General features: G+C 49.2%; 1 protein-coding gene across 1 annotated transcript; it reads left to right on the forward strand.

The window, feature by feature from the left end:
- Positions 1–1,813: 1,813 nt before the first annotated feature.
- Positions 1,814–21,406, forward strand: LOC122694423 (galectin-9-like). Its single transcript, XM_043903140.1, has 6 exons — positions 1,814–1,884; positions 2,107–2,198; positions 15,811–15,902; positions 18,481–18,682; positions 19,506–19,616; positions 21,138–21,406. The coding sequence occupies exons 2-6, from the start codon at positions 2,124–2,126 to the stop codon at positions 21,141–21,143; spliced, it is 486 nt and encodes a 161-aa protein (XP_043759075.1). The 5' UTR covers positions 1,814–1,884; positions 2,107–2,123; the 3' UTR covers positions 21,144–21,406.
- The last annotated feature ends 4,417 nt before the right edge of the window (positions 21,407–25,823 follow it).

A 25,823-nucleotide genomic window follows, 5' to 3' on the forward strand; every position in this document is an offset into this window, starting at 1 on the left:
GAAGAGCCCATTCATTGGAAAAGGCCCTGATGCTGGGAAAGACTGGAGGCAGGAGGAGAAAGGGACAACAGAGGATGAGAAGGTTAGATTGCACCACTGAGCCGATGGACATGAATTTGAGCAAACTCCAGGAGATAGTGCAGGACAGAGGAGCCTGGCACACTGCGGTCCATGGGGCTGCAAAGAGTCAGACATGACTTAACGACTGAACAATAGCCTCCAAGTTGTCTGGTGATGCCAAAGTGTGTTTGCTGTAACTCTAGCTGTCTCTGTGTCTCCCTGGGCTCTGAGAATTTTTCTTTTTTAAACAGTATTTTATTGAGATACGGTTCAGGTAAACACATAGACCCCAGCCTGCTGGATGAGTCTTTATGTTGTAAACAGCTGTGTGACCACCATCCAGGTCAGACTCCAGGACATGGAGCTTTCCAGCACCCAGATGATTACTTCGGGTTCCTCCCAGTTGGTGCCCACCTGGGGTCATCACTTTTCTGACCGATTGTTGGATTTTGTCTAATAAAAGACTCCCAGCCTGTGCTCACTCATGCCTGGCTCCTATACACAACTGTGAGTGTCACTGATGATCTTGCCTGTATCTTTGGTCCCTTTTTGTGCCAAGGGCTAGTCCATTGTGGTCACATCATCACTCATTTTTCCTTTCTCCTGCTCATGAACAGTGTGATTCCAGTGTGGGGCTACAGTGAGTGAAGCTGTTTTCCACACATGCATATGTTTTCATCTCTCTTGGGTAAACATCTAGGAGAGCCTGGGCACAGTAGAGGAAGAAGATCCACCAACAAGTTTCCAACACTCTTGTATTTTACACTCCAACCTGCAGTGAATGAGAGCTCCAGGGATCTTTATCCCAGTAGATGAGGAAATGGTCTCCGTGTTCCTGGTGTCAGACAGTATTGCAAAGCATTTTCCATTCTTTTCCTCCTTTCTGCTTCAGCTGTGCCATCTGCCCCTTAAATCCAGTCAAATTTGTGGTTGATCTAGAAATATAGTGGGGACGGAGTGTGGACAGAGGAGGCATGTGTGCTCAATCTATGGGAACATCTCAAATAAGTCAATCTTTGCAAATTCTGGGGCACTGAGGCAAGCCCAAGAATAGAGAGAGGTGCAGACAGGTTCTCAGCCCCAGGGCACCTGCTCCACACTCAGTACCTATAGGACCCTCAGCTGCTTGTCCTGGTTGGACATGGGGTCCCGTCTCTAGCTCATGGTGGGGGCCTACTTAATCTCCAGTAAGTCTGTTGTGGCTGTGTGTTTCCTCCCCAAACCCCTTTCTGACCAAAGCTGATCCTGAGTCTGTTTCAGTCAAACATTTCCATTAACAAGGTACTGGAAGCAATTAAAGACAGTTATTCAACATATTGCCTCCAAATCAATGTCATTTGGAATATTTTATTATGTCTGAGATGTCTCTGCTCCCTATTCTAAAGCCCAGAATCAAGAGAGAGAAGAGAGAGAGAAATTCACAGAGAGGAGGGGTCAGAAGCTCCCGGGGCATCATTATACACAAGGATAAGAGAACCTCCATCACCAGGTTTTCTATTTTCAAAACATTTCTCTTTACATGATTATGCTTTTATGTGAGGAGTAGAATTTTAAAGAGGAGGAATACCTTTTTAAGAAGTGGAGTAGCCTTATATGGCTCAAGCTGCCGCTAGCTAGCTGTGTGACCTTGGATATGACCCGTAGATTCTCTGAGCCTTAGTTTCCCTGTCTGCAAAATGGGTATAACTAGGCCTTCCAGCAGCACTGCCACCCCATGCCTAGGCAGCACACCATCACACAGGTCTTGCCGAGCAGCCTCACTGTTGTCTGGACGTGACACAGCCACATGCTCAGGGGCAGCATCTTCTAGAAGCTGTGCATATGGTGAGAATGTCTGAGCCTACGTGAACTATTCTGACTTAGGGTGGAGGGTAGCAGGAGAGCAGAGGGGGGAAGGCCCTGGGAGAGGAGCACCCACTTCTGTCCTCCATCTTCCTCCCTACCTTCCTTCCTTCCTCTAAACTGACTTCCTCCTGCTCCTGGCTCCTCCCCATTGAATAACAACTGCACTGAATTCTGTATCTTGGTAAATCCTTCCTGTTGCAGAGGTCTGCCTGGAGAGCATGCAAAGCAGCAGTGTTCACGTAGGCGATGAAGAGCTGGCCTTCAGGGACACCCAGCCTCCCTACATAAACCCAGTAAGTTCCAGGGCTGGGGGAGGCCTCGTCCAGGGGGACGCAGCTCTGGGGCTCTGAGGAAACAGCTCCTGATGGGGTGACAGGAGGCCGGGGGAGGCCTCATTCCAAAGAGAACAGATGAAGAGCAGACACACCAACCAGGGTGGCCCTGCCACAACTTCTGCCTGTGCCCGTCTCCCTGGTGCCGCTCAGGGCTGAGGGTCACCAGGATTTGTGCATGTGACAAATGTTTACTGTGCTCTCTCCTGGTCTTTCTCCTGTTCTAGGTGCTCAGAGCGGGTAGAAGAGTCTAAGTAATAAATAGAAAAGTGAATTTCTTTTTTTTTTTTTTTTAACATGAAAGGAAGGTAAACGCCTTCTGGGGAGGATAACAATGGAGCATGGCACTTAAGGGCACTTACTTGGAAGATGACCTCCCTGGGTTCAGCCATTTACTAGCTGGATGACCTCAAGCAAGTTACTTTACCTCTCTGGGCCTCAGTTTCTGCTTGGGTATGATGGGAATAATCAAGTCACCACCCAGAGCTCGGGTAAGGATTAAGCAAGGTAGTACGTTGAGAGAGTTTGAAAAGTATCTGGCCCACTGTGCGGGGCTCTGAAAGTGTTTAGAATTGTTAGGAGTCTGGGGGCAGGAGGAAAGTCCTCCCAAACAGGTGTCTGGCATCTGAGGGTTGAGAGAGCAAGGCAGGGCAGGTCAAGGGTGTCTGAGAGAGATTGTCCCAAGAGGGTGGAGCGGGCTGCCCCTGCACTGTGGGGTGCAAAGGGCTCTCTTCTGGGCATTTTTACCTCCTGTGTGGAGGTCTTGTCATAGGTGGCCTTGTTTAAACCAGCGGTCCCCCACCTCTAGGCATGGACTGATGTTTGTGCATGGCCCAGGAGGAACTCGGCTGCAGAGCTAATGAAGCTCCATCTGTATTTATAGCCACTCCCCACCACTCACATCTTCCCATCCTTGGAAAAATTGTCTCCAGTGAAACCAGTCCCTGGTGCCAGAAAGACTGGGACAGCCTAAACCCTTATCATCTCCACATCATATATGTATTACTGAGGCTCACAAAGGTGGAGGCCACTTGTAAGGTTCCCAGGTGGTAAGGGCTGAGGAGGGAGGTGTCTTGATTTCCCTCATCCTGGAGGAAGGAGGTTTCCACAGAGAGCGCCCTTGGGGAGGAGGAGGCAGGCAGGCGGCAGCCTGGGTCCCAGGAACTTTCTGAGCTCACTGTATCCTGGCCCAGCCCTGCAGTAGGAGTTTCTCCCAGGCTCAGCTTCCTGAGAGGCTGGGCAGGTGGGCTGACGGAGCCCTTCATGGGTAGGGGGTGCATGGGGCATCAGGTGCTGGGATGCTGCTTGATCCGCACTCAGGCTCACCTCCCCAGGGGCCCTGGTGTGGCCTGCGTGCTCCATGCAATGGCCAATGCCCTTCAGCCCACCTAGTGAGGGCTCCCGGGTGGGGCTGGAGGAAGCGGGGCTGCCTGGTGGGTGCCTCCACAGTGGCCTGAGTCAGGATGTGTCACCTGGGTCTTGTTCTCCATCAGATGGGGGACCTGGAGCCGCTTCCGGGTTCAGCCATTTTATTATTTTGATGACATGTTTTTACTCTCTAATCCTTGGATTCAAAAGCCCAACTGTAGACAGGTCACATGACTTGGTGACATCAGAGCTGCCAGCACAGGGAGCTGGGAGGCCAGCCTAATCTGTGAGGCTATAAATCCAACATAAAAACCCATCCTCCTGGGTCAGAGGAAGCAAAGGCCTGTGCTGCTCTTTCCTGCTAAGATCAGATACACACACACATACACACACACGCACAGAGGGGTCTTCGGCAATGCCAGGCTTAAACCATACAAATTTATTTCCTTACAGTTCTGAGGTTAGAAATCTAAAATCAAATGTCAGCTAAGCCGTTTCCTTCTGGAACCTTCAGGGGAGAATGTGTCCTTGTTTTTTCCAACTTCCAGAGGCTGCCCACTTGCCTTGTCTTGTGGCCCCTTCCTCCTCCTGTGATTTTTTTTTTTTCTTACTGTGTCAGGTCTCAATTGTGGCACAAAGGATCTTCACTGTGGCCCGTGGGCTCTCTAGCTATGGCCCAAGTGGGATCTTTGTTCCCCAACCAGGGATCTAACCCTCAATTGCTGCATTGGAAGGCAGATACTTAACCACTGCTGGACCACCAGGGAATTCTTCACTTTCTCCTTCTCTAAAGCCAGCAGCTTCTTGCTTCTGTTGTCACATCTCCTACAACCGACTCTCCTCTTCTGCCTCCCTCCTTGCAGACCCTGTGACTATCGGGCCCACCCAAATATTCCAGATAACCCCTACCCCCACAATCTCAAGATTCTTAATCATACCTGCAAAGTTCCTTTTGCTGGGTAAAGTAACATATTTACAACTTCTAGGGATTATAATGTGGACATTTTTGGTGGGGAGTGAAGGAGTCTTTTGGGCCTAGAAAAGAAAACAACATTCTCAAAGGCCCTTGCTGAATCATCTCACTTCGGAGAAAACAAAACAGAACTTTAGTTCCGCCCTGATGCTCCAGGCCGGTTGCATCTATCTGGGACTTATCACCCCCTGTCCAGAAACCATCCACCCCCTACACCTGCCCAGAAGACTTATCACCCCTGCCCGGAAACCTTCCACCCCCTACACCTGCCCAGAAGACTAATCACCCCCTGCCCAACTACAAATGCCATCTCAAGTAAAGAATACCTAAAACATCCTGCCTAATTGCTTCCACAAACCTCCCTATAAATATGGAGCCTCCCTGATCCCTCTCGGCGTTCAGCCTGGTCGTTAGGCCGACTGTCACCCTCCTTGCCTGAGTAAAGGTAACCTACTTCTGTTGAGGTCGTCTTTCCATTTCTGCCTCAGCCGGAACTATACCTTACATTCTTGGTGCCGAAACCTGGGAGGGGGCGAGGCACTAGTCTCACTCTCTCTCACTCTCCTTCCCTCTCATTGTTTTCCCTTTTCCAGGAGTCTGGGAGCAGGAACATCTGCCCAGCTCATTTTTCTGCCAGGGCTCTTAAGTTCCCCTTGGGGACGCCTAGTGCCTTCCTGTCTTTAGTCCCCCTCGGGGACGCCTAGTGCCTTCGTGAGCGGTGCAAGTCTTGTGCTAAGGCTTTATTGATGATTTGCGTACCCCCAGGCCTCAGCTTTACCCCCTTTTCTCTCTCTCTCTGATGACCTCCAGAATAGAGACCTCTTGCCATTCGACCGCTCTACATGCAACACTCCACTTAAGCCAGCCCCTAGATTAGGGTAAGATCCGATCCAGACGGAGTTCTAGAGGCACCCTAGAGCTCAGTCCTCTCCAGGTCCCAGGGACCCCCGGCCCAGGGCCACTCTGTAGGCGATGGTGGGGGACGCTCCACCTCGACACAGAGCTCTCTTCTCATAACTCCTATTGCGACTACGGGTGACGACTCAAGTTCCCAATAGGAGCCTCTGCTTGCCTTTCAATTATGGGGTCTGGCCAATCTGTCCCAAAAGATTCCCCTCTGGCCCGTGTTCTCAAAAATCTCAAACCACTTTCACTCTCTGAACTCAAAGCTAACCGCTTAAAACAACTCTGTACACAGATTTGGCCTCAATACCAATTAGACAATCAAGACTGCTGGCATGAAGTCAGCACATTTGACTTTAACATTCTTCAAAATCTCACCGACTTCCTTAAACAGAATGGCAAGTGGTCGGAGAGCCCATATGCCCAAGCCTTTTGGGCCCTTCGGAGCAGGCCCTCCCTATGCCAGGCCTGCTCCACCCACGAGGTCCTTCTATGCACCTTGCCTCCTAAGCAAAAGGGCTCTTCTTTCTCAACTAACTGCAGACCACAACCTTCCACACCCCCGGAGTTCGACCCCGTGGATGAGCCCCCTCCCTACCCGCCACCCCGCCACCCCTCTCCTTCCCCTTCATCCAACTCACCTACTGGCACTGAAACCTCTCCTGACTCCCCCTTGGCCCTGCTGCCCCATCTCCCTGACTCCCCCTCCCCCCTTCCTTCCCCGGGGAAGGGGGGACCATGTGTGACCTGCCACACGGTCACGTACCCAGCACATGTTTCCCCTGAGAGAGGTGGCAGGACCAGAGGGCCCCACCCTAGTCCACGTGCCATTTTCATTGTCAGATATGAGCCAGATAGAAGAAAAGTTAGGATCATTTTCTGAAAATCCTACCAGATACAGAAAAGAATTCCTGAGCCTCTCCTAGGCCTATAACCCCACATGGAGTGATGTATATTATATCCTAAATGCCACTCTCACCCCAGATGAAAAAGACTATTTTTGGCAAGTGGCAAAAGCCCATGCTGATCATTTACATAACCAAGACCAGGATAGCCCAGTTGCTGATGAGGTGGTGCCTCAGTTAGATGCCCACTGGACTTACCAGCCTGGTGACCCAGGTATCAGGAGACTCAATCATATGATTACTGGCATTCTAGAAGCAATGCAGAAAAATACTCATATCCATGTCAATTATGATAAAGTCAGAGAAATCACCCAAGCGGCAGAGGAAAATCCAGCCTTATTCTTGGCACGCCTCACAGAGGCAGTCCAGAAGTATACCAACCTAGATATCACTACCCCTGCTGGGTTACTCTACCTTCACATTCAATTCATCAGCTAGTCCACCCCTGACATCAGACGCAAGCTTCGACAACTCGAAAAGGGCCCTGAGACCCCCAAAGAGACCTTCTAGAAGTAGCCTTCAAGGTGTTCAATAATAGGAGGAGGCTAAGAGAGAAAAAGAATGTGAGAGAAAAGCTAAATATGCCTTTTTGGCAGCAGCAATTAAGAGAAGAGATCAGCCTGTCCCAAGTCATCCCAGAACGGGGCTTAAGACGCCCCCCTCCACCCCCCTGACCCTGCTTCCAGTGCAACCAGTCAGGACACTTGGCAAAGGCATGCCCAAACCCGCGGCCCCCAACAAAAGCATGCCCAACCTGTGGCCAATGGGTACACTGGAAGATGGACTGTCTCCCAGGGATGCGCTGACACCCTTGGGGAGGTCCCCACCTCCCAGACCTGGAGAGTGGAATGTCCACAGGGACACCCTGGTGCATCTGGGGAATCCCCACTTCTCCCCAGAACCCCAGCCCAACCCTACGAGAGTAGTTTCAATGACAGGGCCTGGGTTCCAGCCCCCCGGCCTGTGTCCCAAATACGAGCTCGGAACTTAGGGTAGATAGACGGGGTAGCGGCCAGAAAAAATACCTCTTTTATAGTAGACACTGGAGCCATTTTCTCTCTCTTAACTTCCTACTCTGGCCCAACTCAAGACTCAGAACTCACAATTAAGGGGGTCTCTGGAATTCCCCTAAGGTCAAAAATCAGCCCTCCATTATTCTGTCAATTTGGAAAATCGACCCTTATACACTCATTCCTCATAATGCCTCAGTGCCCAACGGCACTCCTATGGAGAGATTTGTTATCCAGATTGGGGGTCTTTATTACCATAACCCCCCTCAATACAGTCTTTATATTCTACATGCAGATGGCACCTGGACAGTCCCTATCCCTCACCCCTGATCTTACCTTGGGTTTACCTGCCTTAGACCCCCAAGTCTGGGACACTGATCACCCATCCATAGCCAAACATCATCCCCCCAGTCCACATTACCCTAAAAGACCCCTCGACTATAATCACCCAACAACAGTACTTCCTCACCCTGGAGGCCCACAAGGGACTTAAGCATATCATAGACCGTCTTCTTCAATACTCTATCCTAATTCCTACCCATTCACCACACAACACCCCTATTCTGGCAGTAAGGAAGGGACCAAACTCTTGGAGACTGGTCCAGGATCTGCGAAAAGTCAATGAGGCCATCACACCGACATTCCCAGTCGTCCCTAACACTTACCCCCTTCTGTCTACCATACCCCCGACTGCAGCCCACTTCACAGTATTAGATCTCAAAGATGCTTTTTTCACCATCCCCTTCCACCCCCTCTCCCAACTCCTTTTTGTCTTCACCTGGCAAGACCTCAAGACTCACGTTTCCCAACAACTAACATGGACAGTTCTCCCCCAGGGGTTCAGAGACAGTTCCCACTTTTTTAGACAGGCTTTACAAAAGGACCTACAGACACTCGACCTAGCCCCGAGTCATCTCCTCCAATACGTAGATGACCTCCTCCTTTGTAGCCCAACCCGAAAACTCTGCCTCCAACATACTGCCAAACTCCTTGGGGCCCTGGGATCCTGGGGTTATTGGGTATCCCAATCTAAGGCCCCAATAGCCCAGACAAACGTCACCTACCTGGGGTTCTTCATATCCCATCAACAAGGAACTATTCCCCCAGATAGAATCCAAGCCTTAATTAACTGCCCACTTCCAAAAACGAAAAGGGAACTCCTGTCTATCTCAGCTTCCTAAATTTTTTCCATATCTGGATCCCCAATTTCTCCCTTATTGCAAAGTCGCTCTATGAGGCAACTAAAGGATGTCTGGATGAGCCCCTCTTTAATCCCTCCTCGCTGGCTGATCCTCTTCGCCAGCTCACCCAGAGCCTCCTCTGAGTGCCAACTCTCCACCTGCCAGATCACACCAGACCATTCTTTCTCTTTGCACATTCCAACCAAGGACAGGCCCTGGGGCTTCTATGTCAGCAAGCCAGAGACACCTGGGCTCCCATAGCCTATCTATCAAAACAGCTGGACATGGTGACCAAGGGGTGGCCTCCTTGCATACAGGCCATGGCTGCTATTGCAGCCCTCGTACCCGAAGCAAATACACTCTCTAGACATGTCCTTTTAACAGTCTGTTCTCCACACACCTTCCAAGACTTACTATCACATCGGGCTTTCCTCTCCCTTCCCCCTTCCTGTAGGGTACAGGTCCTACATGCCTTTCTCCTCGACCCTCAGCTCTCATTCTCCCCTGCTCTCCCCTTAACCCCGCCAGTTTATTACCCATGTCCTCTACAACAGACTCCCTCCTACATAGCTGCAGCCTAACAGTAGATCTTACCCAAAACCCCTTCCAACATTTAACAAATCAACCTATCCTAGACCCAGACACCCCACACTGGTTCATTGATGGCAGCTCTCAAAAATCCCCACCCTTTGCAGCAGGATATGCCATCATCCAGGGGAGTCTTCGTCACAATCACGGAACCCAGACAATTGAAGCTTCACCTCTGCCACCTAACACCACCTCCCAACAGGCAGAACTGATAGCTCCCACCAGAGCTTTAACTCTGACTAAAAATCTAAGGGTTAACATCCACACCAACTCCAAATATGCCTATAACATTCTTCACTCAAACATCCTAATATGGAGAGAAAGAGGTTTCCTAACCCAAAAGGGATCCCCCATTATTAATTAAGACCTGATCCACAAACTTCTAGAGGCAGCACTCTTACCAAACAAAGCCACCATTCTCCACTGTAGGTGACGTCAAAAGGGAAGTCTCATATCAGCCTACAACAATGCTGCAGACCAGAAGGCAAAGGAGACAGCTCTGTCCCGTCCTTCCCTCCAGTCCCGTCATCTTAGCTCTGACTCCACTCGACCCTCCCACCACCAGAGAAATCCTCTCTTGTCTACACTCACATTTTCATCCTTCATCCAAGATACTCGAACAGTTCCTTTGTAACCAGTTCCCCATATCCAATACTGACCAACAATATTTAGATAACCTTACCCACTCCTATCAAACATGTCAACATACTAACCCCAATTCCAACCTTAAACCGACATCCTTTCCAACCCATCAAATGCGAGGCAGCCTCCCAGCACAGGATTGGCAGATAGACTTTACTGATATGCCCCTGGTCAGGAGAGTCAGATACCTCCTGGTCCTTGTGGACACCTTTTTGGGATGGCTAGAAGCATTTCCCACTACAAACAAAAGAGCCCACACTGTGGCCCAACTCCTCACAGAAATTATCCCCAGGTTTGGCCTGCCTTCATCCCTACAGTCTGATAACGGCCCAAAATTTACATCCAAGGTCACCCAACAACTTGTCCGATTCTTACAGATACCCTGGAAATTTCACATTCCATACCATCCCCAGTCTTCAGGAAAAGTAGAAAGGATGAATAGAATATTCAAAGAAACCCTTACCAAACTAACCCTCAAGGTACATCTGGATTGGACTAAACTTTTGCCAATTGGTCTCCTCAGAATATGGGCTTTGCCCAGAAAGCCCCTGGGGCTAAACCCCTTTGAGGTGATGTATGAAAGGCCCATGCTCCCTCCTGGACTCCCCCCGAACCTCCTCCCATACCAAGCTTCCTACACTCCCCTCTGCTGGCAGAACTTCTCAATGCCCTCTGGAAATACATCAACCACAACTTGCCTGCCCTCGACCCCCAAGCCTCCCTGCCCCCTTTACAAATTGGAGACAATGGTCTATCTGCCTGATAGTCCCCAGAGTGACCTAACCCCAAAGTGGCAGGGACCATTCAAAATCATCCTCCTTACCCCAACTGTAGCTAAACTCGAGAAGGTCACCCCCTGGGTACACCTCTCTCACCTAAAGTGGGTCACCTCCAATCCTGCACTGCCCTCCTTAAATGACACCTATCAGGTTTCCCTCACAGGACCCACCTCCTTAAAATTCACCCGGCAACAACCCCTGTCAACCATCCGAGAGGACACTGAATGACCTGGACTCTCTTCAACCTACAACTGTTCCTGACCCAACTACTACAAGACCTCTGGACCAGTGCCCTGACAGGAACCTCTTTCAAAGACCTTACTACGCTGGTGTCTCAACTGTGGCTCCAGGAAACCTTCTACAACCTGACTCCAGATGAAATTGATTTCTTTACTCTCATTCTCTACATCATTCTACATCCTAATGAGCACTGTTCCTCCTCAGATTCAAACAACCACCAACTTGGGGCCTTCTGCCCCTCGCCCTGACTGGCCTCTCCCTGTCTAACTATAACTGCACTCTGAATCTTAATCCTTGCTGTAGGACTAGTAACTGTCTCCCCTCAAGACTGGCCACCTATCCTTCGTCTTTCCGTGGGTATCGCCTATGTTGCTGGCTGTGTTCTGCTCCTAGGGCGCTATTTCCTCTGCACTGCCTAACTAACAGCCCCATGGCCCCTCTGTTCCTCATCCTTGCTGCACTCCCCAGCCTTCTGGCCACTCCCTGCCCCTGCTCAGACATTTATTCCTATGTACATTCCTCATGTTATAATACAGCTCCAAAACCATGCACCATGAACCTCGGGGTCGGGAAGTCCAAATCCCTACTCACTGTTAAAGTACAAAAGAGAGGGAGTTTCGTGAGTACCTGCCATAAGATAAATGGAAGAAACATATGTTTCTATCCCATTACCCACTGGGGGTACTCAGACGGGGGCGGGGTACTAGATCAAAATCGGGAAAAGAAACAAGAACAAGTCATAAAAAATATAATTTCCCAGTTACAGGTGACCCCTGAGCCTTATAAATGCCTAGACCTCCTTTCCAATTACAGCCTCTCCTAAAACCTCCCTCTGGCAACCAACACCTTACCCGCCTTCTCAACTCTTCCTTCCAATTCTTCCAGTACACACAACACACATCCCAGTGCTGGATATGCATGTCACTGTCTCCCTCACTGCACATAGCAATTCCCTTACCCTCAACCTGGCTGTCACAGGGCAACTATACCTCCCCTTCCCAACAAAAAACTACACAACTCATTGGGCCAGTCTCTAACAATGTCCTACTCTCAGCCTCTTCAAACCTAACCTGTATTAACTACTCTAGTCCCAGCTACACTGGTCTTACAAACTCTGCTCCCTCCTTCTGTTCCACTTGGGTTCTCTGGAACAGCACAAATAACTGCACCAATCCGGGAATCTTCTTTCTCTGCGGGGCCTGTGCATATTCATGTCTCCCCTTGGACACTCCTGGACCCTGCATCTTGGTCTTCCTGACCCCAGGCCTAACATTCCTCAAAGAAGAAGAGGTAGGACAAATAGCCTACCCCCAAGGGGAACTTTCCCACAGGAAAAGACGAGCTGTCATAGCCCCCCTCCTGAATGGGACTGGCATAGCAGCAGCCCTAGGCACCAGGATTGGAGGCATCTCGACCTCTGCCCATTTCTACTACAAGCTGTCCCAAGAACTTAAAGAGGACATGGAGCAGGTAGTGGCGTCCTTCTTTTCAATCCAAAGACAAATTAACTCATTAGCTTCTGTGCCCCTACAAAATAGGCGAGCCCTAGACCTTCTCACCGCAGAAAAGGGAGGGACCTGCCTTTTCCTAGAAGAGGACTGCTGCTATTTTGTTAATGAAACGGGCATAGTCCAGGGCCGAGTCAAAGAACTTAGAGACAGAATTGAACGCTGCAGAAAAGAGTTACAAAACCTTTACCCTTCCGAAAACCTGTTCCAACAGATCCTCCCTTGGTTGCTCCCTTTCCTGGGGCCATTGGTATTTATCATTCTATTCCTCTTATTTGGACCCTGTCTCTTCAATCTGTTTCAAAGATTTCTCCAAGAACAGATTTGGGCCATCTCTCAAGATCAGGTCAAGACCACTCTTCTCGAGAGCCTCACCCCAAGCTCAGAAAAAGGAGACCCTGAGCCCTAGGATGATCCTCCATTCCAGACCCAAAACCGTTGCCCCTATCCAGCAGGAAGTAGCCAGAGAGATACAGCACCCTTTTTCCCATCTTTTTTTTTTTTTTTTTTAAATGATTTCAGGGTCTGGAATGAAGGAGTCTTTGGGGCCTAGAAAAGAAAACAACATTCTCAAAGGCCCTTGCTGAATCATCTAACTTCGGAGAAAACAAAACAGAACTCTAGTTCCACCCTGATGCTCCAGGCCAGTTGCATCTATCTATCACTCCCTGTCTAGAAACCACCCACCCCCTACACCTGCCCAGAAGACTTATCAGCCCCTGCCCAACTACAAATGCCATCTCATCTAAAGAATACCCTAAACATCCCACCTGATTAACGTTTCCCTTATTGCTTCCACAAACCTCCCTATAAATATGGAGCCTCCCTGATCCCTCTCGGCGCTCAGCCTGGTCGTTAGGCTGACTGTCACCCCTCCTTGCCTGAATAAAGGTAACCTACTTCTGTTGAGGTCATCTTTCCTTTTCTGCCTTGGCCCAAACTGTACCTTACAGGGAGAAGGGGGACTGTGTAATTACTCAGTCTACCATAACCTTCTTGGAATCAATAAATATTAGCAGTTTCTTTGAATCTTTCCAGAAAAGTTTTATTTATAATAAGTAAATATATGTATATAGCCACTCCTACCCATTTAAAAAATAATACAGAGGGCAATATTACTTATCAGTTCTCAAAGTGGTCCCTTCTTCCTCTTTTCTTGTTAAGTCTCCCTAGAATCTATTGTATGGAAATACTATAATTAATTTCACCATTTCCTTCCTAGTGAACTTCTGGATTCATCTCCAATTCTTTGCTATTATAACACAGTAATGAGTAATCTTGTCTTTGGATTATACTCAATTTGAAATTATCTTGTGTTTCAGAATGTGAGGGCACCATTTAAGACATTAAAATCTCATGAAGTTTTTTTGGGGTGAATCATTCCTTAAGATTAACCTGTACTGCCTGTCCCCATGATCCACACAGGGCTTCCTCCATCCTGCCTTCCTTCTGTGCCCTGAGGACCCCCCCACCCCCCATCACACTATACCTTAGTGTGAATATGCGTATGGGAGGAGCTCATGCTGCCAGGCAGATAGATTTTAAGCCTTGTCTCTCCTGATGATGAGAAAGGCTCTTAGGAGGATTTCAAACTCCAACAAATGAGGAGGTTCTTTTTCAGGGAAGAGCACCATGCTGGTCAGCCTGTGTCAGGCTGATTCTACTTCTCCAAAATCACTGACATGGATTTTGACAGAAAGAACTCAGAGATGCAGAGACATTGTGATTTGCTTAATGTCACCAAAGTATTTAATGGCAGAGTTCAGACTTGACCTGGGGCCACAAAAGACACCTCTGCCAAGGTCCAAGGAGAGCACAGTCTGTCTGAGGGGATCCTGGAATCACTGGTTTTCTCCCAGGGCCAGCAGTGTACACCGGGCTTGGAGGGGCTTCCCTGGATTCTGAGTGGTCCCGCAGCTCAAGGACATAGACTAGGACTGAATTGAGCTGGTGGGTATTTTTTTTTTTTGTTTGGGCTAGAGACTCTTTCAACTCATTGCCAAAGAGATATTAGTATCATAAACAACACATACCAGTCACTCAGTTTCGACTCATGAACTATCTGCTTTATCTCTGCCCAGCTCTACTTTCCTTTCCACCCCTGGATTGTTTTGAAGCAAATTTAGATATATCAATTCAATGCAAATATTTCATTATATGTCTCTTATAGCTAAGGAAACCTACTACAATCCTTTCCAAAGCATTTTGCCCCCCCCAAATTAAAAAGTTTTGTAGAAGAAAAATTTCAGATTTCTGTCTTCTCCTAAAGACATGGAAGCTCTGACAACACTGGGCCTGAAAGGTACTCAGGTTACAGCTGAGTGGACACTGCTCTTTAGATAAGGAAGATGATGCCTACTTTGATTCAATCTCCACCACTCCCGACTGTCCCCTACCTGGCCAGTTCAACTATGCAAATCACCTGCCTGGTTCCTGTAAGAATTTAATCTTTGTAAAATATTACTTAGAGGAGAAGGTAGAAAATACTTCAACAGTGTGAAAATGTGAAAACTGACTTGGAGACAGAGCTGTGTTGAAGGCAGTTGTAGAACCATGTTAGATAAAAAGCATTCTGGAAGGATGCACCAGTCTCTCCCCATAGACATTTTCTTACTGAATCATCAATGTCACCCAGAAGCTGGGACTTGTTCTCATTTCATGGATGAAGAAACTGAGGCAAAGACAAGTTAAATAAGCTTCCCAAGGCCACTCAGGTAATGAGTAGCAGAATTAGGATTCAAACCTGAAGGATGCCTGACTCTAAAATGGAGCATCTTCACTATAACCCTGGGTCCTTTAAAGAGGCTCAGGAAAGAGACAAAGAAATGGGGCCCAGAAGGGGTGGAGATGCCACATGAGGACATTGGAGGCTGCCTGGAGGAAGGATGGGAGCCCAGGAACGGAAGTAGAAGGGGGGGCTGCCCCATGGCTGCAGAGAGCATCTGGGAAGAGGCACTTTCTGAGGCTGTGGGGGGACAAATGTCAAGGTCACCATTGTTCTCTGGGTGGGGTGGGCAGGAGGGGGAAGATGACTTCTTGGCCTGCTCAGGTGAGCAGAAGGTTTATCCTCGAGAACAGGGAGTGGGTCTCTTTGGTCCATGGTGGAGCCTGAGTCCCCAGCCAGGACTTGAGGTCTTTACTAGCAGCTTGGCTTGGGATTCAGCCACTGCCCTCTCTCCCCTGGTTCCTTCCTGTCTCAGGGCTGTGTACTCGCTGCTTCTTTCTTTGGCAGCTGCCGATCTGACCCTGTCACATCCTCTCAGAGCCTGAGGGGCTCCTTCTCGCAACCTCAGAATATCTGTGTAACTTCCTCACTCCAGGGCTGGAAGGTCCATGGAGCTGAGGCTCCTTCTGTCCTGTTCGTGGCCGCCCTTGGCCCCTAGGCTGCTGCCCCACACCCAGGCCAGCCCCCGGCCAGGGCTGAAGAGGACGGAGAGAAGGAGGCAGGCCAACTGACCACTGTCTCCTCTCCACAGCCTGTTCCCTTTACCGGGTTGATCAAAGGGGGTCTCCAGGAAGGACACAAGATCACCGTCATGGGGAGTGTTCTTTCCACAGGCGAAAATAGGTACCGGGAATTGTTGTCTCTCTCGGCCTCACCCCTGAGTGGACCAGGGTGCTGTCAGCTCAGGATAGTCCACCTAGCATCCTCCAAGCTGCCCACAGCCAGCTCAGGGGATGGGAAGAGCCCGGCCCTGCCAACAATGCTCAGGCCCCTACCCCCTACCTGTAGCATCCGGGGCACCATAAGCAGACTCCCCAGAGACAGGGGGAATGGAGGCTCACGGTCTAGAGAGGGAAGCAGGCCAGCCCAGAGGCGGAGTTCTGGGACTGAACTTCGTATACAGTGACCCAGAGCTGCAGATCCGTCAACGCCCTTCATTTCCTCTAGCCAGTCTCATTTACTTTGGAAACTTCATTTGAGGTGATTGGGAAATATTTAAACTTTCCATCAAAGTTCTATTTGGTCTCTTTCAGTCTCAAGGTTTTTGCCACTAAAGTCAATTCAAAATATAGACAACTCAGCTCTGTTTCCCATCCCCTTTCTCCCGAGGGGGACTGTCTGGGAACAGAGAAGAGCTTGCACAGATTCCAAAGGTGGGAGGTCCTCAGGAGTTCACACAGCCCTGAACTCTATTGAGCTCCGGGGCATGGAGGCCTGGGACCTGTGCACCCTGAGGTCTGCAGTGCCCACAGGGGCCCCTCTGGACACGTGGCCTCTCTCAGAAGCCTCTCTGTCCAATCCCAGCTGACTTCTACCCCCACTGTTCCTTTCATTACTTTTCCTGGGGCCTGGGGACCTTCTGGATCCCGCCAGGCCCCTCCCCTCGCAGCCCTACTTCTACATCTGGCTTCTAGACGACTTCCTCTGCCACTGCCTCTCCTGCCAGGTGACCCGGCCACAGTGATTGAGGGACTCTGAGAGCCCTGAGTGCCTGCAGGGGCCTCTGAGGGAAGTGAGGCACCCAGTTCTGAAACCCGGTCAGCAGGGGAATCCGAGACCTTGACTCTGAACTCCCACCCCTCTCTCTCCCCTCCCTGTTCCAACCCTTCCTCCCAGCACAGGAGGGCTTTCTACTCCACTCTGTCTAATAGAGCCTGTCCCTACCTCCGAGGGTCCCCCTTCTGATGGGAGCTGCTATTCTCTCCTTCCCTCGGGCGGAATCTTCAAAGGAACACAGCAATGAAGCTGGGGGACTGCAAAGGCAAAAACGACACCCAGAGACATGTCAGAAACACTATTCTCCACTTTAAGAGAAATGAGAACTTAAAATTTCTTATTTCAGAGTCACTTGGAGCTTCGTTTTCATTGGAGGGAGGGAGGGCTGCTGGGTTCAGTAACACACCAGATCCTCTTGGGCCCTGATGGCTGAGGGCTCACAGAGCATCCTGGTATTTAGGAAGGCATTCAGAACTCACACCCTTAACCAAGAAAGCAAATTGGCTCTGGGGGGTTTCCCTGGTGGGCCAGTGGTCAGGACTCCAATCTTCCAATGCAGAGGTCATGGATTTGGTCCCTGATCAGAGAACTAAGATCCTCGAGGCGTGAAGCCAAAAGAAACCCCAGATAAACAAGCAAAACAGAGCACTCTGCAGGTAGAATGTCCACTGAGGGCCACCCGTGGGCGTGGGGCAGTGCCGGTTCTGCGGTGACGCCATGGGACTGAGACAGGCTGTATGACTGTTGTGTGTTAGTTGGGAGCCTGAGTGACCCCAGGAAGCAGACTGGGAACCACATTGGCACTGAGTTCAGGAAAGGTGTTGGGAGAGAGATGCCTCATTGGGTAATTCAGGCTGGACCTTGGTTAGGGGACATGCATGAGCTCCATCTGGGAAAAAGCACAACAAGGATTTATTGCACCCCTTTTGTGAGCTAGGCCCCTTGGAAGCTCCTTTTGTCTTCACTCCTCACCCTATAGTTTCAGCTATATCCAGAAGAGGTGGAGATGGTGAGGGGTTTCCTCCGAGGTGAGATGGGAACAACAGATACTTATTTAGGGGTGCCCTCGGGCCATTTCAGTCGTCATCCCCGAAGGAAGGCAGTCACCTCTTTTCTGGGTGGGGCAGCTGGAGGATAGCATGGTCCCAAGTCATTGCAAATGACAAACAGGGCAGAGCTGGGGTCAGGGTCCAGGCCTGATGACCTCACTCAGGGCAGGTGGACACACGACAACCTCTGAAGAGGGACAGATGCACACTCTGAGGTCCCCATGCCCAGAGACCTAGGGTTTTTTCTGTGCCTCCCCTTTAGACACCATCTCTGTAGATGTCCCATCAATGCACTTGTTCTTTCCATTTGTCCTGTTTCCCAGCTGAGCAGACACAGGCTGACCTCCAGGGAGCCACCACTTCGCCCCAAAGACTCTCACTTCTAGGCACATTTCTCTATTTCCATCTTGGACACAAATTTCTTTACCCATATCCTCATTTTTAGAAAACCACACTGTAAGGGCAAAATGTGGTAACTGCCCAAAACACACTGAGGTGAATGAAGTGAGCCAAAGGGATGGGAAGACTGGAGGTGGGTACCAACCAGCCACGCAGGCTGTATGCAGGTTCCCAGACAGATGTCAGTCACGAGTGAGCACCTGCTGTTCCCACCCTTGGCAGTAAGCCAGGATACTGTCTGATTTTCCTTGACCTAGGTTTGAAGTGAACTTTCAGATGGGCTACAACGACAATGAAATTGCCTTCCACTTCAACCCTCGGTTTGAAGGAAGCGGGTATGTGGTCTGCAACACGAAGCAGCTGGGAAACTGGGGGCCAGAGGAGAGGAAGCTGCAGATGCCCTTCCAGAAGGGGAGTCCATTTGAGATCTGCTTCGAGGTAGAGAGCTCCACATTCAAGGTGAGTGGGAACTCTCCTCTCTTTAGTTGTCTGTTCCCCAGTCCCATGAGGTGCTGTGAGCAGCCTTTAAATAGTCATGTGAGCAACACTTTGTACAGAGAAGAGGACTATTTCCTTGTAAGGCTGCAGTCTCCTTACACACCTTCACCTGCATCTACAGGTACACCTGTTGCTTCTTTTACTCTGGAAGTAAGCACTAGAGAAGTCACCATGATGCTTTTTGGCCTCCTGGGTCTTTCAGTCCAAGTTATTTCCATTTCTCTGTTGTAGCCCTTCTTCCACTCCAGGTCCCTGGGAACATTTGTTTTTCTGTTACCTTGTTGTTGGATTTATCCAGGTGTTATTAAAGACTTAGTTCTGCCTGGCATTGCACATTGGTTTTGCAAGCAGAGCGGTGTCTCTGGCCTTGGGGAGATGGGAGGGGAGCTGAGAACATCTGTTGTCTTTTTTCTCTGTGTGAACATGAATGTCCCCACCGTGTCATCATACAACTTGATGCTCCCCCACGGACATTTGCATGTATATTTCAATAACACCACAGGAGAGCTAAGACTAGAAAGACAAACCTACTGCGATAAACAAACACCAGAAGAATGAAGAAGCCAAGGACTAGAGTCAGGTAGAGATTGCCTTTTGATGCACTTAGTGTCCCAAGCATGTTCCTATAACTGGCACAGCTCTGAAGGCTGTTGCCCTGACCTACAGGGGATTGATGTAAAAACTAGATACAGGTCTAAACGCCTAGAAGCAGGGGTCCCAGAGGCATGGGTGTGCTCCCACTTGGTCCTGGACTGTCTCCTGCCATGTGCACCCATCTCAACAGGTGATGGTGAACAAGAACATCTTCATGGAGTATGCACACCGGCTGCCCTTCGACCAATTCAACAGCATCTCCGTCAAGGGCGGCGTGCATCTGTCCTACGTCAGCATCCAGGTCAGACTGTGCACCCAGCACTCGTCCCCAGGGGCTGGGTGTGGGGCCCCGTCCCCTGTGTGGGTCCTGCTGCATGAGCCCAAAGGTGCTGGCCAGTCTCGTCTCCAGGTGGTTCTGGGCACACACTCTGGCTGCCCCAGTCTGTCCTTCTTGTGTCGCTGTGTCTGTCTGGGACACCCGCTCAGGCTCCTGGACTAGGAGGTTTCTTGCCTCTGTCACTCTCTACCATCCCCCTGGTGAGGAGGCCCTGTGCTTCTCGAAAGAACCTGGAATCAAACTGAATCCAGCTCAGATCCCCGGCTCTGCCATTTTCATCGGCTGGGGAATCTTAGACGAGCGACTTCACCTCTCCCAGACTTAGTTTCCTCACCTGTGGAATGAGCATGATCGGCCTCCCCACAGGTCGTCGTGTGAGTTCAATGAGACAATACACATCAAAGGGCACAGTATATCCTTTCTGTGGCCATTCCCGGGTTTATTTGACCCTCTCTGTGTATTATAATTTTTGAATGTGTTAGCAACATGTAAAAGGTCACGACCAATTTTGCAAGATGAAAACGTTCTGGAATTGGATGGTGATGATTTTTGCACAACCACAGGAGTGGACTTAACACTACTGAACTGTAGGTACACTTGTGTGTATGCTTGGTTGCTCAGTCGTGTCCGACTCTTTGAGACCCCATGGACTGGAGCCCACCAGGCTCCTCTGTCCATGGCACTTCTCCAGGCAAAAATACTGGAGTGGGTTGCCAGGCCCTCCTCCAGGGGATCTTCCCAACCCAGGGATCAAACCCAGGTCTCCCGCATTGCAGGTGGATTCTTTACAGTCTGAGCCAGTACACTTAAGATGGTCCATTTTACGTGATGTGCATGTCACCACTGTTTAGGAAAAGAGGTCAGGTAGATTTCTTCTTCCTCCTGAAGATGGAGAGGTCCCAGAAGACTGATTACCTCAAGGATGCTGACTAAAAAATTCCAGACTGGCTGATTAAGACTACATTCCTGGGGAAGGTCAAAGCTACAGTTAGGTTAGGTATTAAACCTAGGTTTGGTATCATGGGCTTCAGCAAAAGTAGGCCATTTTGAACCTGTGGTTTTCTCTTCAACTATGCCCCACTTTGTAGCAAACTCTCAGCCTAACCAAAAGATACAATCAGAATTAGGCATTAGCATCACTCTCAGCTACCGATATATAGTCCCCACAGCTTTGTTCACCCTTGGTGTGGTATCCATGGCCATGATTGTTTTGCTTCATCCCTCTGTCATTTGTAACCCAGCAGGACCCTATCGGGGGCATCCTGGGACAGCCCTATGCCCCACGAGTGTTATAAACCTTTAGCCTCCTAGGCCTTCCCCAAGTTCCAAGGATAAAATTTAAGTGAGAAGATGCAGAAGCAAAGGTAACAGTCAAGCAAAACAAAGTGATAATAGGTTAGCCGTTAAACACCATCAAGGACCTTTAGTTCCTCCTCAAGAGCTATAGACAGTATTCTGAACCAAATTCTTTGTGCTGCTTTACAGATATAGAAATCCCTACCATGTGGAAGATGCTCACTGTATGGTGCTCACATGGTCATAGAACCCAGAAGCTTGATGATACTGACTCCTGATTACCTCATCACCAACCAATCAGAAGACATCTATGAGCTGATCACACACCCCTCACCCTCTCCGTCACCCTGTGTTTAAGACCACTTCCCTGAAAGTCATCATGAAATTTGGGTTTTTTAAGCTTGCCTGGACCCCTTGCTTGGTACCTGCAATAAATGCTGCACTTCCCTTCATCATAACCCTGTGTCAGTAGATTGGTTTTACTGTGCGTGGATGAATCGTACTGAGTGGAGGTAAATCTGATCTAGATAGTGATGGATGGATTGGAAATTCTGATGGTAAATTCAGTTGAAAGATTACTTTCTTTAGCAATGTGTTGGGGGTTACAGATTGGGGCTTTATCTTTCCTAGTCAGTGGCAGAGAAAAAGAAAGGAAAAGAAGGAGAAAGGGTGTCATGTTTAGTTAAAGTGTGAAGACTTGATCCATTGTCTCAGGCCAAAGCAGCCTACCTGAACGTCACCTACTGCTCTTCCTCCACACTTTGATTCTGAAGTCTCCATCACCTGGACAGGACCAGGTGTCATGTGGGGTCTTCTTCAGTCTTGAGACGTATATCCAAGATTCAAGAGCTTGACTGCCATCCATGTAGTTGGGATGATCTGGTACAGTCCCTTCTGAGGAGATTAAAGGGAAGTCTTTGCTCTTAGTGATTCCAAATCAGATGGTAGAAGACAACTGGGACTCAGTTTGGTGAGTTGTAGCCAGACTAAGTGCCCTCCAAGCCTCAGCTCATTCAGTGCTTATGACAATCATATCAAACATGGCCTGTGATTAGCTACATCTCATAGATGAGGAAAGACTGAAACTTAGAGAGTGTAGGGGAGCAAAATTTGCCACCCCTAAATGTATCACTTTGGCATGAGTATTCATTTAGGCTGATTCTTCTTAAGAAACTGAAGGCTCAAAGTTTTTCTTTTACCTCCTCCTCAACACGGGGTTGCAAAGAGTTGGACATGACTGAGCGGCTGAACTGAAGAACTGCAGCAAAGAGTGCAGATAAAGGACCTGTTGTAGAAATAGAGCCTTGAGCAGTGATATTTACAGAAAAACACAAGCGAGGTGTGGTAGAGGAAACCTTGCACATCCTAGAGATCAGAGTCCACTCTGCACCCAGCAAGCACTTATATACCAAACATTGACTTTTCTGTGAATAGCCTTCCTCATCTTTGAAGTCCCAAACCATTGCCCTCAACATCTTCCTGTGATTTTAGCTGAAGGTGGTATTTAAAGTGATGGTTTTGACTGTTTTGGTGGGTAGTTCTCCTTGGTCTCTCCTATGTATGCAAGTGTTGCTATACCTTTGTTAGATTTTTTTTTCCTTTTAATATGTCTCATGTCAATTTAACCTTAGACAGGCCAGAAAACCTAGAAGGGTAGAGGAAAATTTCTTCATTTCCCAACATTCATGTTGTAACTTATGGCAGAATTCAGTTCCTTTTTAGGGCTGAACGATATTGCATTGTATATATAGACCTCATTTTGTTTATCTAGTCATCCATTAATGGACACCTGTGTTGCTTCTATCTCTTGGCTGTTGTAAATAATACCAGGAGCATGGGTGTACACATATCTCTTCAAGTCTCTGCTTTCAGTTCTTTAGGGTATATAGCCAGACATGGAATTGCTGGCAGTGGTAAATTGTTTCAGCTGTGTCTGACTTTTTGAGATCTTATGACCTGTAGCCTGCCAGGCTCTTCTGCCCATGGGATTCTCCTGGCAAGAGTACTGGAGTGGTTCCCATGATCTTCTCTAAGGGATCTTTCTGACCCATGGATCAAACCCAGGTGTCCTGCATTACAGGCAGATTCTTTACCATCTGAGCCAGACGTGAAGTTGCTGTATCATATAGTAATTCTGTGTTTAATTGTTAAGGGAACATCCGTACTGTTTTGTAGGGTCTGTCTCAGACTATTGATAGTGATGCTCTCTGTTCAGGAACACCGGGGGCACTTGCCTGGGTCTTTACTACTCATGGGAGCCCCCCTCATTAGCCCAGCTGGAGCCAGTACTGTGGCCAGATGGGCCCCTGTGGTTCTTATCATGACTTCAAGACACAGATCAGCAACACCCATCAGGTAGCCTTGAAAAAAATGAGGATTATTACTCTCAAGTCCCGAGGGCCACATAGGACAATGGCCAGTAGGAAGGAGGGGGTGAGAGCACAGATTGGGGTTCTGCTTTTATTTGGGTCCAAAGGTAGGGTGGGTACACAGGAACCAGGGGGCAGGAAGAGACACGTGGGGTCACTCAAACAGTTATCTCGGTTGCCCAAGGTTTCCTAGAAAGGAGAAGTTTATGGGTGGGGCAAGCGTGGTGGCTTACCTAGAAGCTGTCACACACCCAGCACCATGTTTACGAAAGATGGGTTTCTTCGAGATGGACACTTTAGCAATCAGAAGCTTAAGGCCAGTCTCTTAGGGTCAAGCACGTACACTGTGTTTCCCATCACATCCTCACCATTTAACATTCCCACCAACAGCACAAAAGGCCTTTCTCCATGTCCTCATCAACACTTGTCAGTTTCTGGCTTTTTGAGAGGGTGAAGTGGTCAACACATTTAGAACAGATCCTATGGCCTACAGTGCAGAGAACAGAGAACCTCAGACAAGTGTCTGGACTTTAAATAGCGGAGCTCAAGGGCTGCCTCTCACCTCAAGCCAGGTCCTGGGAAAGGGTCTCAGTGACTGCACACACGGTGACGCCAGGTTGCTGAGGTCAGCTGTGCCAGGCCCTAGGTCTTGGAGACGCCTCCTTACGGTCTTGATTCATCCAAAAACCCATTGGCCTTCGGGTGTGGCAGTAGGCCCTCCCTACAGGGCTGGAGCAGAGGAACCTGGGCTCTCCTTTTTGGGCTGGACTCACTGTGACTCACTTCCAAATCACCTGGCCATGTCAAAGTGCATGTCCGCTTGATCTCTAGCTGTCCCTGTTTCTCCCTGGGCTCTGTGAGTTTGGGGGTGGTCTCTAAATTTTTAAAAATTCACTTATTTACTTTCTTTTCCTTTGGCTGTGCTTGTTCTTTGTTGCTTTGCACTGGCTTTCTCTAGTTGCAGCAGATGGGAGGCTTCTTCAGTGCCGTGCACGGGCTTCTCATTGCTGACCTTTCCTTGTTGCTGAGCACAGGCCATAGGGGTGTGGGATTCAGTATTTACAGCAAGCGGCCTCTAGAACCTGGGCTCAATAATTGTGGCACATGGACTTCGTTGCTCCACCTCATGTGGGGTCTTCCAGGACCGAGGATCAAACCCACGTTTTCTGCATGTCAAGGTGGATTCTCATGTACTGTGCCACCGTACATGGCCTGCAGTGTTTTTTAAACAGACTTTATTGAGGTACGGTCCATGTAAATACACAGACCCTAGTCTGCTGGATGAGTTTTTATGCTGTAAACAGCTGCATGACCACCATCCAGGTCAAGCTCCAGGACATTTCCAGTACCCAGATGACTCCTTCGGGTCCCTCCCTTTTGGTGCCCCTCATAAGCCATTGCTTTTCTGACTTGTTACTGGATATTATGTTATCAGAATGCTCCCAGCGTGTGCTCGCTTGTGTCTGGCTCTATGTGCTCAACGGTGAGGTTCACTGAAGACCTTGCCTTAATCTTCAGTCCCATTTTCTTGCTGAGGGCTAGTCCATAGCAGGCAATTCCCAGGTGGCTCAGTAGTAAAGCATGTGCCTGCCAATGCAGGAGACCCAGGAGACATGGGTTGGATCTCTGAGTTGGGAAGATCTCCCGGAGGAGAGAATGGCAACCTGTACCAATATTCTTGCCTGGTTAAATCCAAAGACAGAGGAGCCTGGTGGGCTATAGTCCAAGGGTTTGCAAAGAGCATTCACTGTTCCCCTTCTCCTGCTGGTGAACAGTTGTGTTTACAGCGAGGGGCTGTGATGAGTGAAGCTGTTAAGTACTTGTACATCTGTTCTTATCCCTCTTTGGAGAATATCTAGGAGCAGAAGAGCCAGGACATAGGAGAGGATTAACTTTATTATAATCCACCAACAAGTTTCCAACGCTGTTGTATTTTACACTCCAACCTGCGGTGAATGAGAGTTCCAGTTGCTTCCTATTCCAGTCAATGAGGAAACATTTCCCGTATTCCTGGTGTTGAAGAGGATTGCAAAGAATCTCTCCTTCTTTTCCTCCTTTCTGTTCCAAGTGTGTCATCTTCCCCTTAAATCCAGTCATATTCTAGTTGATTCGGGAATCTAGTGGGGACGGAGGGTGGATGGAGGAGGCAAGTGGGCTCCGTCTATGAGAATGTCTCAAAGAAGTCAGTCTTTGCAAATTCTGAGAACCCAGGGAAGTGCCAGAAGGGAGAGAGGTGCAGACCTGTGTGTGGCCCTGGGCACCCGCTCCCCTGCTCCCCACCTGGTGCCTGTAGGACCCTCAGCTGCTCGTCCTGGCTGGACCACAGGACCCTGTCTCGAACACATGGCGGGGACGCGCTTGACTTCAGGTAAGTCTATGTTGCTGTGCATTTCCTCCCTTCCCCACTTTGCTACCCAGCTGATCCTAGTCTCTGTTTTAGTCAGTCATTTCCTTTAACAAGGCGCTGGAGCCAATTAAAGACATTTGTTCAACATAGTGACCCACC

This window comes from Cervus elaphus, chromosome 5, assembly GCF_910594005.1.
Source record: "Cervus elaphus chromosome 5, mCerEla1.1, whole genome shotgun sequence".
NCBI classification, from domain to species: Eukaryota; Metazoa; Chordata; class Mammalia; order Artiodactyla; family Cervidae; genus Cervus; species Cervus elaphus.